Source organism: Leptonotus elevatus, chromosome 1 (assembly GCF_054856555.1).
Source record: "Leptonotus elevatus isolate MCC_2025b chromosome 1, RoL_Lele_1.0, whole genome shotgun sequence".
Classification (NCBI taxonomy): Eukaryota; Metazoa; Chordata; class Actinopteri; order Syngnathiformes; family Syngnathidae; genus Leptonotus; species Leptonotus elevatus.
Window position 1 is genome coordinate 7,173,874 of NC_141239.1, and position 20,302 is coordinate 7,194,175.

Below are 20,302 nucleotides of genomic sequence, written 5' to 3' on the forward strand. Positions count from 1 at the left end.
CTTACAACTGATGCGACACCCCTCGCTGTCCCTGCGTGCTCTGACCATAAACCTGTTTCTATTTTTGTTCCCGCATCACGCTTTCTGTCTCCAAGCAGCTAAATTTAGCCTCCCCTGGCATGGGGGGAATAGACCGAAAGTGGAATCGTTGGAGCTAAAAATAGGATAACAGGTAGAGTACACGGAGGCCCCCTCCTCTATCTGCTTCGCTCTGCCGCTGCACCGCAGAGGGCCCCCCTCCCCCCCATTCATACATATTTATGGTGGGGTTTCTATTTGAAGCTGATGCTGAGCTAAAATTAGCCCGCAGATCAAAACATCGCCCACGACTTTCCCTCACTGGCGGTTCACTTCCAATTTCTTTTGCTCGTGCTCATTTGCTTTGAGGTCAACGGACTACACACACAAATAAGTGGTCTAATAGCAGCCAGAATGTCAGTAATCTGTTTCTATTTGCTAGTGGTCAAAGTAGCAGTAGTTTAAAGGTATGCAATTATAGTAAAATCCATGCTAATTTCTGTTAGCTTGTCTATAGAGGTTCACATTATACTCATTCACTGCCATTGACGGCTATAAATTCATTCAAATTCATTTGATCTATTTCTTTTAGTTTAACATTTTCCCCACTTTTGTTAACAAGAGTTATGAAAAACTAGATTTTTTTTTATTGTATTAGAACAGATACAACATTTGTGATTAATCGTGAGTTAACTAGTGAAGTCATGCGATTAATTACGATTACAAATTGTAATTGCCTGATGCCCCTAATTTTTAATAATCTTTTCTTAAATAAAAAATATTATACAAAAAAAAAAAATATATATATATATATATATATATATATATATATTATTTAAAGAAATAAAATTAGGGGTGTCAGGATTTTAATCGTAATTAATCGCATGACTTCACTAGTTAACGCACGATTAATCACACATTTTATATCTGTTCTAAATGTACAAAAACAATTCTGGGTTTTCATACTCTTGTTAACAAAAGTGGGAAAAAAATGTTAAACTAATAGAAATAGTTCAAATGAATTTATGACGTCCATAACCGTCAATGGCAGTGATTGAGTTAAGCTATAGATGAAATTAAATTACATACATGGTTCGGTTGAACATTTTGGTGTTTAAATATACAATGTTTGACTATCCCTTATATGTCAGTTTTACAGTAAACTTTAACTAGGAGAGACAAATAAAGAGCTTGAAGCAACCATGCTTTGCGAACAGTGCTAACCCTAAACCAACCTTTTTTTCCTTTTTTTTCCTACATGTCCATCATGCTTAAACTTATACATAACAAATATAATAACTGGGCGATTTGGTGTGTTTAAAGGTCAAAACGTCAGCGCCCAGCCGTATGTTTTCTGAACAAACAGTTCCCATAGAAACAATGTGTCCCAAATATGACTCCATTGTTTTGGCGTCTTACAAATGCCCACCGGTCACACCCGCCCACCTCTTCTCTCCTTTTCCTCACACTCTCAGCCACAGTGCTAAAAATACAAACAGATAAGTGTAATTTTTTTTTCAAAAATAACCAAGATGAGTGTGGGGGGGGGGGGTGGTTGTTGGATATTTTCTGGTAAGTGATGCTCTGTGTATAGTAGCTGCAGCCTTGAGGATTGTCAATGAGGACAGGGTCCCTCTAGTGGGCATATGGGTACTGCAAGAGGGCAAAATATGTTGTTATTATTATTACAATTTTAGTCATCCATTTCCTATAATAGTTAGTCATTATTAGTATTAATATATCATAAATTAAGGTGCGCTCCATTTGTGTACCTTAGCCTTTTTTTTGTATCTTTGACTACATTTAATTTCCCCACCAATGACATGTGTGCGGCTTCAAAAAAACACAACACTTCAAACAAAAAATAAAACAAAAAGAAAGAAATGACCAGAGAAGCGTATTACCTAAGAGGCTATCCGGTAGAAAGTGTGATTGATGACCCCCATATTGGACACCCTGCCTGCGTCATCGCCTGTCACGAAAACGCCAGTCCTATCCCGGGGGGGGGGGGGGGGGGGGGGGAGAACGTGGAAGAACTTGACCCCTGAGTCCATTAAATAGCTTGACTGAAATGTCAAAAGTTTTTTTTTTTTAATGTCAAGTTCTGATTTATGTAGCGGTTAGCACGTCTGCTACAAGTTCTAAGGTTTAGGGTTCGAATCTTGGCTGCGGCCTTCCTGTGTGGCGTTTTGTATGTTCTCACTGTGCTGAGGATTCTCGGGTACACCCTCTGCATTGATTTAGCAGTTTTTTTCCTCTAGAATTTATGTTTTTTTTTTTTATTTGCTTATCTAATTAAAGATTTTTTTTAATTGATTCATTGACATGAAAAAATAGCAAAATAAAACATTTTAAATAGAAACAGAACATTTGTCTTCAAAAGTTCAAAATAAACTTAAGGAATTAGCAGTAAATTAAGTTTTCTTTAAATTTCAAAATATCTAATGTAATAAAGTTTTACTTATCTTAGTTTTAATTTCAAACAAAGACAGAAGATCAGAAGCATCTATGAAAATGTCAACAATTAGTTCATGACCCCCCCCCCACCCCCCAACATTTTTCAAAATGGATTATCAGCCGTATAATTCTTCAAAATGGCCGATACCGATATTCGTCAAAATGCTGAAAATTGGCTCCGATAATCGGTCTCTCTCTATTAATTTATTTAACTTCATCTGTGAATAGCCTTGACCCTTTTGCCAGTTAAAAAAAAAAACACGTGACTTTTCACCCTTGGCTCTAAATTGTCCAGGTGTGAATTTGAGTAGAGCTGCCAGGCGACCAGTCCAGGATGCATACCCATCACTCCCCCAATGTCAGCTCACCTGTGACCCGGGCTGGACTAGCCATCTGGCATAGAGGGCAGATGCCCGCAGGGGCTGGCGTTGTCTGGGGCCGCTGCTGCTAATCATTTTTTCACCTCTATTTTACCCCAAGTGAGAGGCCCATAATTTAGGATTTTTTTTTTCTCTGCGGGGCTAAAGAGGGGCTTGACCGATACATATGCATACACATATTTTAAAATATCAAATAAAATGCTGGAGAGGCTTAATTGGATTTAACTAGTGATGGGGCTATAGCACCCTCTAGCTCTGGTGTAGTGAAGTTCATGTTTTTACTTCTAGAGTGTGGGATGGTTTCTGGAACTATGAATAGTTATGAATAGTAGAAAAGCTTTGAATATGTTAGTTTGTATTTCTACTTATTTAACCACTTACAGTGCTGCTGTTATTTATTATAGTACTTACTTCACCTAGAGGAAGAATATTTACACCTTTAAAGTTTTACTGTGGCTAACATATTTGCTTATTGTAACAATAATTATTCACCCGAACAGGACGCGAGAGAACATGAGCATAGCGGCTTCATGTTGATGTGCCCTTTTCTCCCTTACTGACTAACCCACCTTGTTAAATAAAACAGGACAGAAACCAGAACCGATGGCTCACGTTGCTACAAAAACACAGCCTGGGTAAGCGACCTGCTTATGTTTAAATGACAGCTGAGTCACACATGCAACGGCTTTTTTTTTTTTTTTTTTTTACATGTTCTGTATATCCATTGTTTAGAAAGAGGGTGTCAACTACAGCTTGAATAAATGTAAACCGGTGTAGCGCTAGACAGCCACCTCGCTGACCTTTTTTCTTGTGATCACCGCTGATATGTGTGTGAATAAGGCAACGTTGTGCTACTGATTTTAGTCTTGCGCATTTAGTGGAGTAAAAACGGCAGATTTATGTAAGAAAGCAAAAATAAAGTCAGTAAAAGCCGACGAATTATTTTTTTTTGCCGTACGAGAATAGAGTGTAATTGCACATCTGCTACAGTAGGTGGCAGTAGTGTTCCGCTCATCTGCAGAGGTGTACTTACAGCAATTTTATAGACAAATTTGACTATTTATTGTTGCAGCAGAGAGTTGGGGGGAGAAGGGGGGTGCTGAAATAGTGTTTTTTTCCCGAGGTGGGGGCATAACAAAAAATAATTGAGAAGCAGTGTGGAAGGAGTATGCAAACCCCCATTTAACTCATTCACTGCCATTGACGGCAATAGACGTCAAAAATTAATTTTAACTATAATCTATTAGTTTAACATTTTTTTCCACTTTTGTTAACAAGCGTTTTTTTTTTTTTGAAATACAGATATAAAATGTGTGATTAATCGTGAGTTAACTATTGAAGTCATGCGATTAATTACAATTAAAAAAAGTAATCGCCTGACGCGACTTAAAGATTATTAAAAATTCGGAGGCGATTAATTTTTTAATCGTAATTAATTGCATGACTTCACTAGTTAACTCACAATTAATCAATAATTTTATATCTGTTCTAAATGTACAATTTAAATATATAGGTTTTCATACTCTTGTTAACAAAAGTGGAAAAAAATGTAAACTAATAGAAATAGTTCAAATAAATTTTTGACGTCTATAGCCATCAATGGCAGTGAATGAGTTAACATGAGATTTAAACACGGTCTGTCCCAGGTATAAGAGGGTGGGCACACTTCTGCAACCACATTATCAGTTTTTCCTATTAACTCACACACCGCCAGCCCAGTAATAATGGACGTCTATAGCCGTCAATGGCAGTTAATGTGTTTAAAGGTAGAAAAAGATTTGAAATGATTTATCTTGGTGTATTATTTTTTTTAATATCACAAACGGCTGGCATTTGAATAGGGGTGTGTAGACTTTTTATATCCACTTGAGCATTATTGTACGCTGTATGTATGTGTTGCTGCTCCAAGTAGTTACTGTCACAGCTAGGCTAATTAGCGTTTTAGCATTAAGCTAGCAGGCTTGTTCCACTTAATTATTGTTTGGTTGAAGTATTTGTTTTTTTAAACGTACAATGTTTAATTCGGTTTAATTCTATATTGCTTTTGCAGTACTCTCTCGCTTGTTTGAAGGAATGTGCAAGCGAGAAAATCGTAGTTTCTTTTCCTGAAAGTGATTTCTCGACAGCAGGAGAGTGAGAACACGCGCTAAGGAATACCGTACTCTAAAAAGTGTGTTTAAAACTTTTTTTTTTTTTACATGGTCTTTCGTTATCGCAGATTTTCTGCACTGCGGTATTTACTGTATTTTGTGTGCCAAACTTACTTTATTTAACTTGTGACTAAATAAATGATTCTCAGTTCAACAAATATAACACATTTGCAAAACAGAAACAGTTATGTAACAGAAAAGGAAAAAAAAAAAGTCAACAAATAGCTTCCTTTCCAAGGCTGTGATCAATTTGCATGTTTTTCAAACAGGTAATCGGATAATGACGCACGCACATAAAATGCGCATCTGGCGTGCAAACGAAGCAAGCGTGTGTTTTGCATGAGTGTGATGGGCGCGCTGTGATTAAGGTGGCGCCCGAACCGCGTCAAGTCCGCTCGTGTGTGCGTGCGTACAATTATTATTGTATGCGGGCGGCTGTAATCACCGTCAGGGTCCGGCCGTCAGTCTCAGATCTTTCCTTTGCAAAACAACAGCATGGCCGCTGTGACGCCGGCCCTCCTGCACGCGGAGCGCACCGTGACCTCTGATACACTTTACTGTGTAAGCATGTTGGAGGATGTAAGGGGGCAGAATTGTATGAACTTCGCATTGCAGGTTTAGATGTTTGATCAGATTATTTATTACAAAAGAAGTTCATGCTTCTTATTTTTACAACAAAAAAAAATCTTAACTAGCTGTAAAATTCCAGCAATGTCAGTGCAGTCAAACTACTACACTTGCAGCATCTTGGCCAATTGTTGCCCTTTATGCTTGAACAGGTTTTCAAAAAAAAACACTCGTTTTGATAGACTATTAGACTAAAGACGAACTGGGAATAAAATTCGGGTATGGCATTTACTGAAAATTTCAAATAGCCACCCGTCCCTGGAGGAACCCACTAAACGGTTACGATACACGTTAAACAGTTAACTCATTCACTGCCATTGACGGCGATAGACGTCAAAAAATCATTTGAACTATTTCTATTAGTTAAAAAAAAAAAATCCACTTTTGTTAGCCAGAGTATGAAAACCTAGATTTTTTTTTTGTACATTTAGAACAGATATAAAATTTGTGTTTAATTGTGAGTTAACTATTGAAGTTATGCGATTAATTTTAATAAAAAAATGTAATCGCCTGAAGCTCCTAATTTTTAATAATCTTTTCTTCAAAAAAAAAGATTATTTAAAAAAATGTCTAGGTTTTCATACTCTTGTGAATTAATTAGTTAAACTAATAGAAATAGTTCAAATGAATTTTTGAGGTTTACAGGCGTCAATGGCAGTGAATGAGTTAAATACAATTGATCTGTATTTAGCAAGTTTATTTAAGTTAAGAAAATTAAGGACAAAAATAATATAAAAATGGAAAGAAAAAATTGTTAACAAAATAAAATAAAAATTCTTAAAACAAAATGAAAACCTCTTATTATCTTTTTTGATAAAACTAATTAATACTAATGCTATGTGAGCTTTCGAAGTTGATTTAGATGTCTTTATTTATTTATTGCTGTACGTCCGTACACCCAACAGTCATTTAAGAACTATAGTTTTATTACACTATATTTAGTGGTCCTTTATTATTATTATATATATTTTTTAATCTTGCACTCGATTAAAAAAAAAAACCCACAAAAAAAAACCTAAATCTAATACTAAAACTAATGGAAACTCAACAAAAACTAAACTATTTCTAAAATAAATAAATAAAACAAACCTGCGCTAAAAAATCATTGAAACTAACTGAATTAAAAAAAACTAAAGTCAAAAAGAAAAAAAGGATAACAGAACCCCGCCCAAAACAATTACAACTATGGTACTTCGGCAGGGATTCTTTCGTGTACCACTAGAGGGAATCTACATACCACTAGTGGCACTCGTACACAGTAAATTCTGTAGAGTAAATTTGACTCTATTTAGAGTGGGACCAAATAGACTCAGTTTTAGAGTAATACTTACACTTGGAAGAGAGTAAAATAAAGAATTGGGGGCGGAAAAAAGGTACTCAAGCATTGAGGAATGAACTCAAGATCTCCATCTTGGGAGACAGGTGATCTACTTCAGCTGTGCGTTACTATATCGCTCATGTCAGCTGAAATCTTAGTCATTCCAAGAAACCAAAAATGATGTTTTTGGTCTCCTCTTGGAGAAAAGCAAACAATAGAAGCTGCGTAGCTCAGTTGGTAGTGCGGCTGTCGTGAGTTCGTTCCGCAACCCTTGAGTGGCTTTTATTTTTTTCAAATTTTTTATTTTACTCTCTTCCAAGTGTAAATATCGCTCTAAAACGGAGTCTATTTGGTCCCACTCTAAATGGAGTCAAATTTACTCTACAGAATTTGCTGTGTGGGCCACTTTGAGAATCACTCGACGATTGATTTGCCCCTATAACAGTAAAAAAAAAACGTAATTTTTCCCTCCCTCAATATGTGGGGTCTTTTACATAAAAAAAAACTGGTTAAAAAGTAAAAATAAATAAATAAATTCTGCCTAATGTAGGTGACGGGTTTGTGCAAAGGTGAACATATTCTTGCCGGCTAATTTGTTCCACCGAGACATGAAATGACATCATTATGGCCCAAATCCGTCTTTTCTGAGTCATCACCGTCAACGTCCAACACGCACAGGCAGACTGTTGTCCTGTGGAATGGTCTGGCACGGTGGAGACCAATGTGAGGCAAGTGAGAGGAGAAGACTTGGAAGGTTTGGAGGTGAGGTGAGTGAGACGTGAGGAGAGGAAATGAGGACAAACGAGATGAGGTTGAGAAAAGTTCAAATTTGGTGTCACCATAGTGTGCCGCGAATTATATTAACTCATTCACTGCCATTGACGGCCATAAACGTCAAAAATTCATTTGATCTATTTCTATTAACTTTTGTTAACAAGAGTATAAAAAACAAGACTTTTTTTTTTTAAATAGTCTTTTATTTTATTTTATTTTTATTTATTTTTTTAAAGAAAAGATTATTAAAAATTGGGGGCGTCAGGCGATTAAAATGTGCAATTGTAATGAATCTCATGACTTCAATAGTTAACTCACGATTAATCCCAAATGTTACATCTGTTCTAAATGTACAATCATTTTCTTCTAGGTTTTCATACTCTTGTTAACAAAAGTGAAGAAGAAAAAAGTTAAACTAATAGAAATAGTTCAAATGAATTTTTGACGTCTATAGCCGTCAATGGCAGTGAATGAGTTAATATTCTTTGTTCATCTATCTATGCAAGAAACATCTAGCGACACGCAGAAAAAGGAAATGCATTTCTACTTGACATTTCTTACATTTCTACTGTGAATCCACTTGTTTCCATTCATAAAACAATATAATAGCTTTTTACACTACGGCAAGTAAATTTGTGAGTAAATTGAGACAATTTTGTTTGGTGGTGTGCCGTATGATTTTCCTCATAAAAATATGTGCGTTTGCTCAATAAAGATTGGGACACACTGGCGCAGAGAAAGAGCTGAAAAAGTGTGGACATCCGATGGCTACGACCATTTTCACCGTTTGGTTTTAGGCTTATTTGCAACTAACAGCTGTATTGATAGCCATTCAATATTAACTCATTCACTGCCATTGACGGTTATAGACATCAAATATTCATTTGAACTATTTCTATTAGTTTAACATTTTTTTGTTAACAAGAGTATGAGTATTAGATTTTTTTTTATTGAACATTTAGAACAAAGATAACATTTTGGATTAATCGTGAGTTAACTAGTGAAGTCATGCGATTAATTACGATTAAAAAAAATGAATCGCTTGACGACCCCTAATTTTTAATAATCTTTTCTTTCTTTTTTTTATCGCGTCAGGCGATTACATTTTTTTATTGTAATTAATCGCATGGCTTCAATAGTTAACTCACGATTAATCACAAATTTTATATCTGTTCTAAATGTACAATAATTTTTTCTCGGTTCTCATACTCTTGTTAACAAAAGTGGGAAAAAAAGTTAAACTAATAGAAATAGTCCAAATGAATTTTTGACGTCTATAGCCGTCAATGGCAGTGAACGAGTTAACATCCCAGCTAAAACTGAAAGCAGTTGCTATCAATTAGACACAACTTAAAAAGAAAAAAGAAATATACACAAGCTAACCATTTTCAACATTGCACAGTTGGTTGATCATGAAGCGATAAAGAAATCCAGCATGGAAGGTTCAGCGCCACCGGCTCGTAAAACAATTTAACAGATGGTATGAGCGTTGAAGGCAACGCCGTATGTTTATTTACAAGAACAAATCGTTCCATCAGAGCATACGAAGAACATCAGGACAAGACATGTGTCCCGCCCCATCTGCGAGGCAACCACGCATACTCCCTTGTCGGGCTATCTGGCGTTCAAAGCCGCCGATAATTCAAGAAAACAACATCCCAAGACACATTTACGATGACAAAATGTGCTTTGGCTTTGACGCCATGCTCTGCGCAAGGCATGCGATGACTTCATCATTACGCCAAACAAAAAGATTCATGTAGTGTTGAGCGCCCGATCGAGCCATCCCGGCCACGTGGACCTGGAAAGTGAAGCTAACAATTTACCCCCTGACACCAAATTCTTCCTCGCAGATTACGCGTTCCCGCAAACAAAGGACTCCTTTAAGCGGTTTGGCGTGGGACGTATCAGATCACGACCAACTTTCACACTTGAGGAAGCCTGATCAATCAAAAGGGAGGGCGATTTATCTTTCTCCTCTCGGTTCCCGATTCTCTGATGAACTGACAAGAGGAGGATCGAGTTTCAGTGAAATGCGCTGGGAAAGCGTAACCTCGGGTTAGCTCATTCACATGCCGTGCGCCAAATCTGCCATCTTTTCAAAGCGCTTCATATTCAATTTCGGCTTGCATAAATCACACCGGCTCTGTCCAATTTTGTTTGTTGTCAGGGGGTTCAGTTAGAAACCCCTCTCGGGGTTTTTCCATCCCGCTCCCGGCTGTCTTGATGCGCCATTTCACCGCTACTTTTGTTTTCACAATTTGGCTCACGTCAGTTAGCGTTGACGGAAATTAATTTCAGAGGACCTCAAGTTGAAGTTGTACACCGACTGCTTATAGACGGGAGTCCACCGTCAACAAATGATCCAATATGGAAGACATTAGACTGCAACAGCATTTGAAGCTAAATTAGTTAGCATTGTCGGATAGCATATCGTTAAAACGCCAAAGTCATTTTAATAGTATCAATAAAAATGCCAATGTGTTTGCTATAAAACTGTGTTCATGTCTGTGTAGATTAGGTTCATTTGATAATTTTCCGCAATGTACTGGCTTTGTTTTTACAGTGTACGCCATTCGGTTAACCATTTTAACTCATTCACTGCCATTGACGGCTATCAGTTTAACATTTTTTCCCACTTTTGTTAACAAGATTATGAAAACAGAAATGTTTTTCTTGTACATTTAGAACAGATATAAAATTTGTGATTAATTGTGAGTTAACTATGCAATTAATTACGATTAAAAATGTTAATCGCATCTAATTTTTTATTATTATTTTTAATCGCACCAGGCGGTTACATTTTTTTATTGTAATTAATCGCATGACTTCAATAGTTAACTCACAATTAATCACACATTTTATATCTGTTTAAAATGTACCCCAATTTTTTTTTTTTTAGGTTTTCATACTCTTGTTAACAAAAGTGGATTTTTTTTTAGAAATAGTTTAAATGATTTTTTAACGTCTAAAGCCGTCAATGGCAGTGAATGAGTTAAAGTATACCACAAATTTCAGTGGTGGGAATTAACCAAGCACAAATAAATTCTTCCCTTGTTCTTCTGTATATTTATTTGGTTATCTATACTTAACTTATATTCTAATTCTGACCACTTTTTACTTTTACATTTGGCTTTGTTTGGAGTTCAAATCTGACTTTTAGGCAACTACACTGCAAAAACTGAAATCTTAACTAAGATATAATTTCTTAAATTTAACCTAAATTTTCTTATTTTGCTTTGACAAGTTATTTTTTTACTTAAAATGAAATAGTCAGGCAAGATTATTCTGCTTATTTTAAGATACATATTACTTAATTATATTATTTGATCAAACAGTCTTGGCATTGAGTGTTAACAGCCAGTTTTCAGTACTGTGAGGCTTAAAACAAGCATTTTCCACATTTTAAGATGGCAAATAACCAACATCAAAGGTCCTGAACTGGGCTTTCAAGTTGAATTTTCTTATTTTAAGATTTAGCAGAATTTAGCAATAAGATCAATGGGAAAAATACAAATATGAAAACAATCAGACAAAAGTGCAATATAGCTTAAGTGGTTCGTTTCGTTAGCTTTACTAAGCAATTTTTCTTCTTCTTCCAGTACCAGCATTAGTGTGCCAACCCTCGGACTTGGAGGTTGTGGGTTCAATCCCTGGCTGGGTTATATCAAAAACTATAAAAATGGGACCTGTTACCTCCCTGCTTGACACTCCGGCTAAGTTATCCAAGCGTAAAAAAAATACTTATCTATTTAAAGAAAATAGTTCTATTTATTACAGCTTGAAAAAGTCACCATGACTTGTTTTTAGTCTAAAAATACTATTTTCAAGACCACCGTGGTTGATATGGGCCTAGTTTTATTTTCTTATTTTTCAAAATCTTACAGGTAAATTGAAGTAAAATTTTCTTGTTCTGTTGGCAGATAATTTTGCTAATTTGAAGTAATAATTTTCTTATTTTACAATTTATTTCCCTTAAATTTTCTACTGTCCTTTTTTACAGTGTATGCCATTCGGTTAACCATTTTAAAGTATACCACAAATTTCAGTGGTGGGAATTAACCAAAGACAAATAGATTCTTCACTTGTTCTTCTGTATATTTTTTGGGTTTATCTATACTTAACTTATACTCTAATTCTGACCACTTTTTACTTTACATTTGACAAACCTCCCATTAGAAAACACATCGAGTAAAACATTAGCTTCCAATGTTCCAAAATTCTTGGTCTGATCTGAAAAACACATAAAAGGTTTTCTTCTCTCCTCTCAGTGCTAACAGTATTCAAGTTAATAAAAGACGTGTGCATAAATTACGAATTACTGTAAACAGAGTGCTATGCAACTTCCTAAATTAATTAAATTAATTAATTACTATGAATTTGTCGAAATATTTAGCCAACTAAAACTACGCTAAATAAGAGATTGATGTTACTAAGCTCTATTAATTCATTCACTGCCATTGACGTCTATCGACGTCAAAAATTCATTTGAACTATTTCTATTAGTTTAACAGTTTTGCTCGCTCTGTTGGTCTGCAAGAGTAGGCATGTGGAAATATTTGATCAAAACTTGCAAAATATGCAAATCTATGCTTCTTAACTCATTCACTGCCATTGACGGCTATAGACGCCAAAAATTCATTTGATCTATTTCTATTAGTTTAACACTTTTTTCCACTTTTGTTAACAAGAGTATGAAAACCTAGAATTTTTTTATTGTATATAAAGAATAGATATAAAATGTGAGATTAATCGTGAGTTAACTAGTGAAGTCGTGCGATTAATTATGATTTAAAAAAATTAATCGCCTGACACCCCTAATTTTTTAATAATCTTTTCTTTAAAAAAAAAAAAAGTACATTTAATTATTTTTTTTATATTTAATAATCGTTTCTGTTTTTAATAAAAAATTAGGGGCATCAGGCGATTAAAATTTTTCATAATTAATCGCATGACTTCACTAGTTAACTCACGATTTATCAAAAAATGTATATCTGTTCTAAATGTACAATCATTTTTTTTCTAGGTTTTCATACTCTTGTTAACAAAAGTGGAAACAAATGTTAAACTAATAGAAATAGTTCAAATGAATTTTTGACGTCTATAGTCGTCAATGGCAGTGAATGAGTTAAATTTTCAAAGTGGACAAATTGACTACTGCGAGGGTAATGCAATTTGCGCTAATATACTTAAAAATATTAAACTGCCGTCATCTTGCTTCAAATATTTATAATGCAAACATGAGTCTAGTCTCTTGTATCACATGTGCATTTATTAAAACTCTGTATTTGTCAGAGAGACAGATACTCGCAGCACTGTGTCCTACTTGCATACGTAAGGTGAATTAAGTACTACAGAGAAGATGAAACCGTGACAATGATGTAGTGCCTAAAATGTCACAGTTCGCCATCAATCACTTTTGGATGTCTAATGAGCAAATGAAACATGGGAGCTGACATGTTCGTTAATCTCACGTGTCGCTCCTCCACGCTATTCCTCAGGAGAATAATGGAGACGGAGACCTTTACTCTCCAGCATCCGCTCATTTTTTATTTTTTTTTCCATCAGTGGATGCATTCGCAAAGGTCAAGACCGTGACTCAAAAAAACGAGCTCCAGACGAGATGTCGTGTGAAGCAAGGAGATTGTTTGGGCTCTGCCGTGTGAAATCTTTTTTTTTGTCCAACCTGTTTCCCTGAGCATGATCACCCTCTTCCAAATTGGGATATTTTCACTTAGGGGTGTACCCACTTTTGTTTCCTCCCCCCCCCCCCTTTTCCTGTTTGTTTAGACAATGTGAACGTATTGAGTTATTTTGGAGGGTAAGTAAATTTACACTAAAAGTGAAAGTGAGAGCTACTTCTTTTACTCTAAAATGAGAATTGTTGAAACAATTTAAGATTACAATTGAATTGTTGACCATCTTAAAAAAACAAATCGCTTCAATTGGTAACACACGATTGAATTAAGTTAATACAAAGTGGAATATATTGAGTTTAATTATGAGTTAATTAAACCTAATATATTCAGTTTAATTATATTAATTCTAATTTAATTGAAAGTGAATATATTAAATTGAATGAACCCATAATTAACTCATACACTGCCATTGACGCCTATAAACGTCAAAAAACTACTAAACAATTTCTATTAGTTTAACATTTGTTTTCACTTTTGTTAACAAGAGTAAGAAAGCCTAGACATTTTTTTTTAAATAATAATTTTTATTTTTTTTAAAGAAAAGATTAATAAAAATTAGGGGCGTCAGGCGATTAAAATTTGTAATCGTAATTAATCGCATGACTTCCCTAGTTAACTCACAATTAATCACAAATTTTATATCTGTTCTAAATGTACAATAATTTTTTCTAGGTTTTCATACTCTTGTTAACAAAAATCAAATTTTTTTTAAACCAATAGAAATAGCTAAAATGATTTTTTGACATCTATAGCCATCAAAGGCAGAGAATGAGGTAATTAAATTGAATATATTCCCATTGGATTAATTTAATTCAATCGTGTGGTACCAATTGCAGCGATTTTCTTGAATTTATTTGATATGCACTTGTTATGTAGCAAATTTGCTGAAATAATTCAGTGGTAAATCATCTCGTCACATTTTTCTCTCCACGAATGCTGATTTGGTCCTATGCTAACTATGCCTTTGACCTATACTGTTTTATTTGTATTTTACTAACTCATTCACTGCCATTGACGGCTATAGACGTCAAAAATTCATTTTAATAATTTCTATTAGTTAAATTTTTTTTCCCACTTTTGTTGAAGTTAATTACAATTAAAAATTTTAATCGCCTGACGCAATTTAAAGATTATCAAAAGTTCGGGGCGTCAGGCAATTCAATTTTTTTATTGTAATTAATCGCATTACTTCAATAGTTAACTCACGATTAATCACAAATTTTATATCTGTTCTAAATGTACAATTTAAAAAATCTAGGTTTTCATACTCTTGTTAACAAAAGTGGAAAAAAAAGTTAAACTTATAGAAATTGTTCAAATAAATTTTGGACGTCTATAGCCGTCAATGGCAGTGAATGAGTTTTAATGTCGTCATTTCTGACACCAATGCAAGTGTGATTTAAAAAGACTTCAAGATGACTTCAGCGCAAAGGCATGAGCAAGCGAGAGCCAATCTGGAAAAAGTTGCTGATTCGTCACATCAGGAAGAACAGGTGAGTCATGCTTCGAATCATGAACGACTTTGGTTGCATAAATTTGACAAATTAGAAAAAAAAATTGACTTCAAAGTTGCACAAAAACATGAAAAGAGGGTCAATATCACTGCAAAGCGCCAATTGGTGTCCTCAAAATTACTCGGCAAAACAATGAAGCTCTGAGATCTCGTTATAAAGATTTTCCCACATAGCAGTAAAATGATCATCTTTTTCGAAATGCGAAATCCATCTTTCAAACAGTCAGCCTTCTAACTGAAACATGTTGCTCGGTGAAAAAGCCCACGACGTGCTCGTAAAGCTAACATTAGCCCAAAAATGTCAACCCTGTCAGCAAAGCTTGCATATTTCACTGCTTGCATTCAATTCATCTACAAAAAAATAATAATAATGCAAATATGCATTCATAACAGCATAAACTCTACTTCTTTTTTTTTTTTGTCAAAAAGGGGAAGTCTAAAAGTTAGCTTGTGGTGATATTGACTCACGATTAAAGTTAGAAGAGACAACTGCTTTGTGCAACATTCCGTCCTACCTCCCAAATGTTACATGTGTGTATTCTATGTGCTAAACACGCCTGCTGCACGAGACAGCACAGAATACCGTAATGTAAACAGGATTTTATCTCAGCGTCCGGTCTCCTTGGTTAAAGAAAGTCACAAAACAAGTGTTTGACTTTCACGCTGTGATGACCAAAAAAAAAAAAAAAGGGATGTGTGTTACTTACAGGATGAACACAGTAATGTTCACAGCAAGATGTCGTAAAAAGATAATTACAGCTCATACGTTGGTGCTTCTCTGGCCCCGTTTTTGGGATCTTATGACTAAAAACACTAAAAGTGTCTCACTGCTTCCCTTCATGGAAAAAATAGCAAACAAAAACGGTCTCTAAAAGCTGAGGAATGTTTTTGTAAATATCACAGCGCGAGCAAAACTTGACCAAGAGTTGTTCTTATTGTTTACTCGATTTTAATGTTTACAACATTCTAACTGTTACTTCCAGAGCCCCCCCCCCAATGGTCTGACTCCTCCTACTTGGTGGATCTGGTGCCATTTGATTGTCCTCTTAGGTCACTCACACAAAATTAAAAACTACAGGTGGTGTCTGAAAACCCACATTTTGGAACACTTTCTTTTAACTCATTCACGCCCCCAGCCATTTTCACTGAAGCAACCCCCTTCGCTCCCAGCTGGTTTACTGATTTTGCAAGGCCCACGGGATATTGTGTTCTATTGCTATAAAAAACATGGAACCTACCAAAAGAAGAATTTGAGTTTCTTATTTCATCAGGAATGTTTTTTTTTCTATTGTTTCCATTTTGCAGCAATTAGCATTAGAATATAGTAGAAAGTTTCATCATTATTCACAAATCTGTTTAAAACACTGGTTGATCTCTTATACTCTGCTGCCACCTGCTGGGCGTTTTTGTAATAACAACCATTGCTTTTCGCGGTCTCTTTAGTTCAGAGGCTGCATCGAAGCCTTCTGTATGCGGCATAAAAAACGTGTTCGGGACCATTGCAACATTTAAAATAGAACGTTTTTATACGTTTTTGGGAGCAAAAAAAAAAATAGAGAATGTAATTTCACTACTCACTAAGCATGCTTCAAACACACACTTTTATGAACATAATTAAAGATGAAAAACTAATTGCAAGCACAAAATGTAAAAACACTGTATATATTTATAGTGTCTGTGTAAATGCATGTGTATTTAAGAGGCGGGGCCTGGTCGGGTGGCGTGGGACATGGGCGAGACTGTGTGCGAGTGTGAGCTGTGACACATAGCAGCTCCTGCGCAAGCTGTGTTTTGCTATTGCCCGGGATCAATATAAGTGACTGTGGCTCTCCTTTCCCAAATGCAAGGGCATTACAGATAGTAAGAATACTGTAGAAACCAATAAAAACAACAACAAAGTGAATAGCCTGGCCACAAATAGCAAGAAATCCACAAGTAGTTGATGCCCACCCCTAAAGGCTCGTAATTGCTTACAGATGCAACAGGATGCTGGCAAAGGACTACTTTTGTCGAATGAAACTAAAATTGTTATTTGGCACGAGAGCAACAATGTTATTTTTGTCCTGACTACAAAAATTACGGAAGTGTCAAACTGCCAATGTGGAGTAAATAGTTTGGACTGGCAAATACGTTCAAATTTATTAGCAAGTAAATATAGGTTTATAAACACTTGTAGGGTAATTTGCTAAAAACCTAGCATTTTTTCCCCAGAATGCCAGTTTAAAAAAAAAATACACTTTTTTTTTTAGCATTTGGCCTACATCAGGGGTGTCCAAACTTTTTCCTTTAGGGGCCGCAGACAGAAAAATTGAATGACATTAACCAATTTGACTAATTGATTACGTTTTAATGATTTATTATATCTGCAGTGCAAGTTGATTTTTTTTGTATTTGGACTACATTAAACCAAATAAAATAATAATAATAATAAAATAGATATTAAAATAAATATAATAAATAATAATAAAAATTAAATTGTAAACATTATTTATTAGTAATTTTTAGGATTTATTACGATGTCTGCAATGCATGATTTCCATAATGCCACGAATTATGAGCATGCCTTAAGTCAATAGCCCGTGGCACTATAGAGATTTTTTTTTTAGCATGAAGCCTACAAGTACATTCGAAAGTTCTTGCAAATACACTTAAATGTAAATCCATTTAAATGTATTTGCAAGTACGTTTGGACGTGCGTGCAAAAACGTTGAAACGGATTTGCAAATACGTTCCAAGGCATTAGCCCCACTGAACATATTTATCGTCATTGCCCTGTGAAAAACACTAATGTCCATTTTTGTCATTTAAAAAAAATATTTTTACGTTTATGGGATTAACTCATTCACTGCCATTGACGGCTATAGACGTCAAAAATTCGTTTGAGCAATTTCTATTAGTTTAACATTTTTTCCCCTTTTGTTAACAGTATGAAAACCTAGAATTTTTTCATTGTACATTAAGAACAGATATAAAATGTGTGATTAATCGTGAGTTAAAGAGAGAAGTCATGCGATTAATTATGATTTAAAAAAACTAATCGCCTGACACCCCTAATTTTTAATAATCTTTTCTCTTTTTTTTTTTAAAAAAAGGAAAAAGAAAAGATTATTAAAAATAAAAAAAGAAATAAATTTAATTTACTTTAAAAAAAAGAAGATTATTTAAAATTAGGGGCATCAGGCGATTATTTTTTTGGTAATTAATTGCATGACTTCACTAGTTAACTTTATTACTAGTTAAATTTTATATCTGTTCTAAATGTACAATCATTTTTGTTTTATGTTTTCATACTCTTGTTAAAAAAAAAGTTGAACTAATAGAAATAGTTCAAATGAATTTTTTACGTCTATAGCCGTCAATGGCAGTGAATGAGTTAAACTGAATGAAGACATCCCAAAAACATAAAAAAAATAAAATAATGGACATAAGTGTTTTTCACAGGACAGTGACGATATACAATGTGTATGCGTGTACATTTGAGACTAAGACAAATGAGAATGTTCTTAATTACCGCCTGCGTCTCTGTATGATGTCAATGGGCCTGTTGACAGCACACGGCGAACCCCATTTGTTCCCTCCGCGCACCGTGACGGTCCGCTCCACGGAAAAACAGAACCCGCAGTTGCTCGGCACGCTCATGATCCCGTCTTCTGGACAGCTGGCTTCTCCTCAGCTGGGGTCGGCTCTCGTGCCCGGAAAAACGCGACCTGTTCCTCGTTCTGTCGGACCGTCCGGCTCTCCGCGGCTTCCCGGGAGTTGTCATGCCCCCCCGGCGAGAGTGGACGCCGGTTCTAGGAGCGGTGGTCGGCGAGCAGTGGTGGACTGCTTGGGGTGATGCAATCCATCCTTGTGTATTCCCGTGAACGAATCGGGTTCTCCCCTTTTGGATTGAGGTGAGGAGATCGGAACGATGGTCTTCCTGAGCACCTGGATTCCTCGAGTTCCTTGTCTTGTTTTGGTCCTAAGGACGAAAGGACGTCATCTCATTCTCAGGAGTGGGTCCTCAACGTGGATCTTTGCTTCAGGTCTAAATGTGGCGCCGCTCCTGCTCCCCTGCTCTTCTTCTGTTTCACTCTGTGCTTCCTCCGCTTGCCTTTGGGCTATTGCACCTTTTAATCACACAGCAAACAAAAACAAGTAATTCCTCTTCCTTCCACCAACTTCACTCACACCAGCCCTCTGCTCATGTTTGTTTTTTTGGGTGGGGGGTGGGTGGGGGTGGGGGGGTCTGCTCGTCCAAATGCTCCTGCAGAATGTGCATGAGTGTGTGTATGCGTCAAAGAGTAAATGTGTGTGCGGGCATGTGACCCAGCAAGTGCGCGTATCACACGCAAGAGGAACGAGTTTGAGACTGAGGTCAGAGCTACGAAAGGGGGGCGGGATCTTCGCCAGCATGGGTTCAGCCTTCCCCAAATGCTTGAGCCATTTTAACTCCTTGCTTTTCTCTCGACCCACACGCTGAATCCTGATACAATCACAGGACGGGGATCTCCCCCTTGGACACACGCTATTACGCTCTGACTATGTTAGGTAAAGGGAACGTACGCACACGCGCGCGCGCGCGCACAGTATGTTGTCGGCCAGGGGCAATGTATTTTTGAAGACCAGAAATGTGTTAAGTAAATATGAAACTGTAGCCGGTCGACCTTCTGTGCGCTCCTGCTGAAAACTTAAACAGGAAATATTTGGACATAAGACCAGGAAGATGAGGAGCCGGGAACCTAACAGGCTGTGTTCCCACACTTAGATTAGTTGTATTAGTATTAGGCTTAAAGAATCATCTGTTTTAATGAATCAGGAGCCACGGGAGTAATATTTGCTATTTCAATGATTGAAAGCAGGAAGATATTAACTCATTCACTGCCAGCCCAAATGGATTTTTGACGTTTATAGTCCGTCAATGGCACTAAATGAGTTAAAGGGATACTTGACTCATTTTCAGCAGTAAAAAGTTTGATAACTACATTCTTTTTTGTATACAATTAATACCTTAAAAAAATCCACTTGCTGTTGATTTGAAGATGACATCACCTGTGCTGAGGAAGTAGGTAACGACCAATCATGGCTCACCTGTATTCTGGGTTTGGTCATCTTCAGTCGACAGCAAGTGGATTTTTTTTAAAGGTATTAATTGTATACAAAAAAGAATGTAGTTATCAAACTTTTTACTGCTGAAAATGAGTCAAGTATCCCTTTAACTCATTTAGTGCCATTGACGGCTATAAACGTCAAAAAATCCATTTGGGCTGGCAGTGAATGACATCATCTGGGCTGAGGAAGTAGGTAACGACCAATCATGGCTCAGTTTGCTGACCAAACCCAGAAAACAGGTGAGCCATGATTGGTCGTTACCTACTTCCTCAGCA

General features: G+C 36.0%; 1 protein-coding gene across 3 annotated transcripts in view; it reads right to left on the reverse strand.

Moving 5' to 3' along the window:
* Positions 1–20,302, reverse strand: part of LOC147180527 (3',5'-cyclic-AMP phosphodiesterase 4C-like) — a 72,726-nt gene that overhangs the window by 25,331 nt on the left and 27,093 nt on the right. Inside the window, exon 1 of one of the 3 annotated variants that reach the window (XM_086072485.1) lies at positions 18,448–19,780. The exons of the other annotated variants lie outside the window; for them this stretch is intronic. Coding sequence (XP_085928611.1) covers positions 18,448–18,575 — 128 coding nt within the window. The 5' untranslated portion in view covers positions 18,576–19,780. Of the gene's footprint in view, positions 1–18,447; positions 19,781–20,302 lie in introns of those variants that run through there. 3 annotated transcript variants of the gene reach the window in all.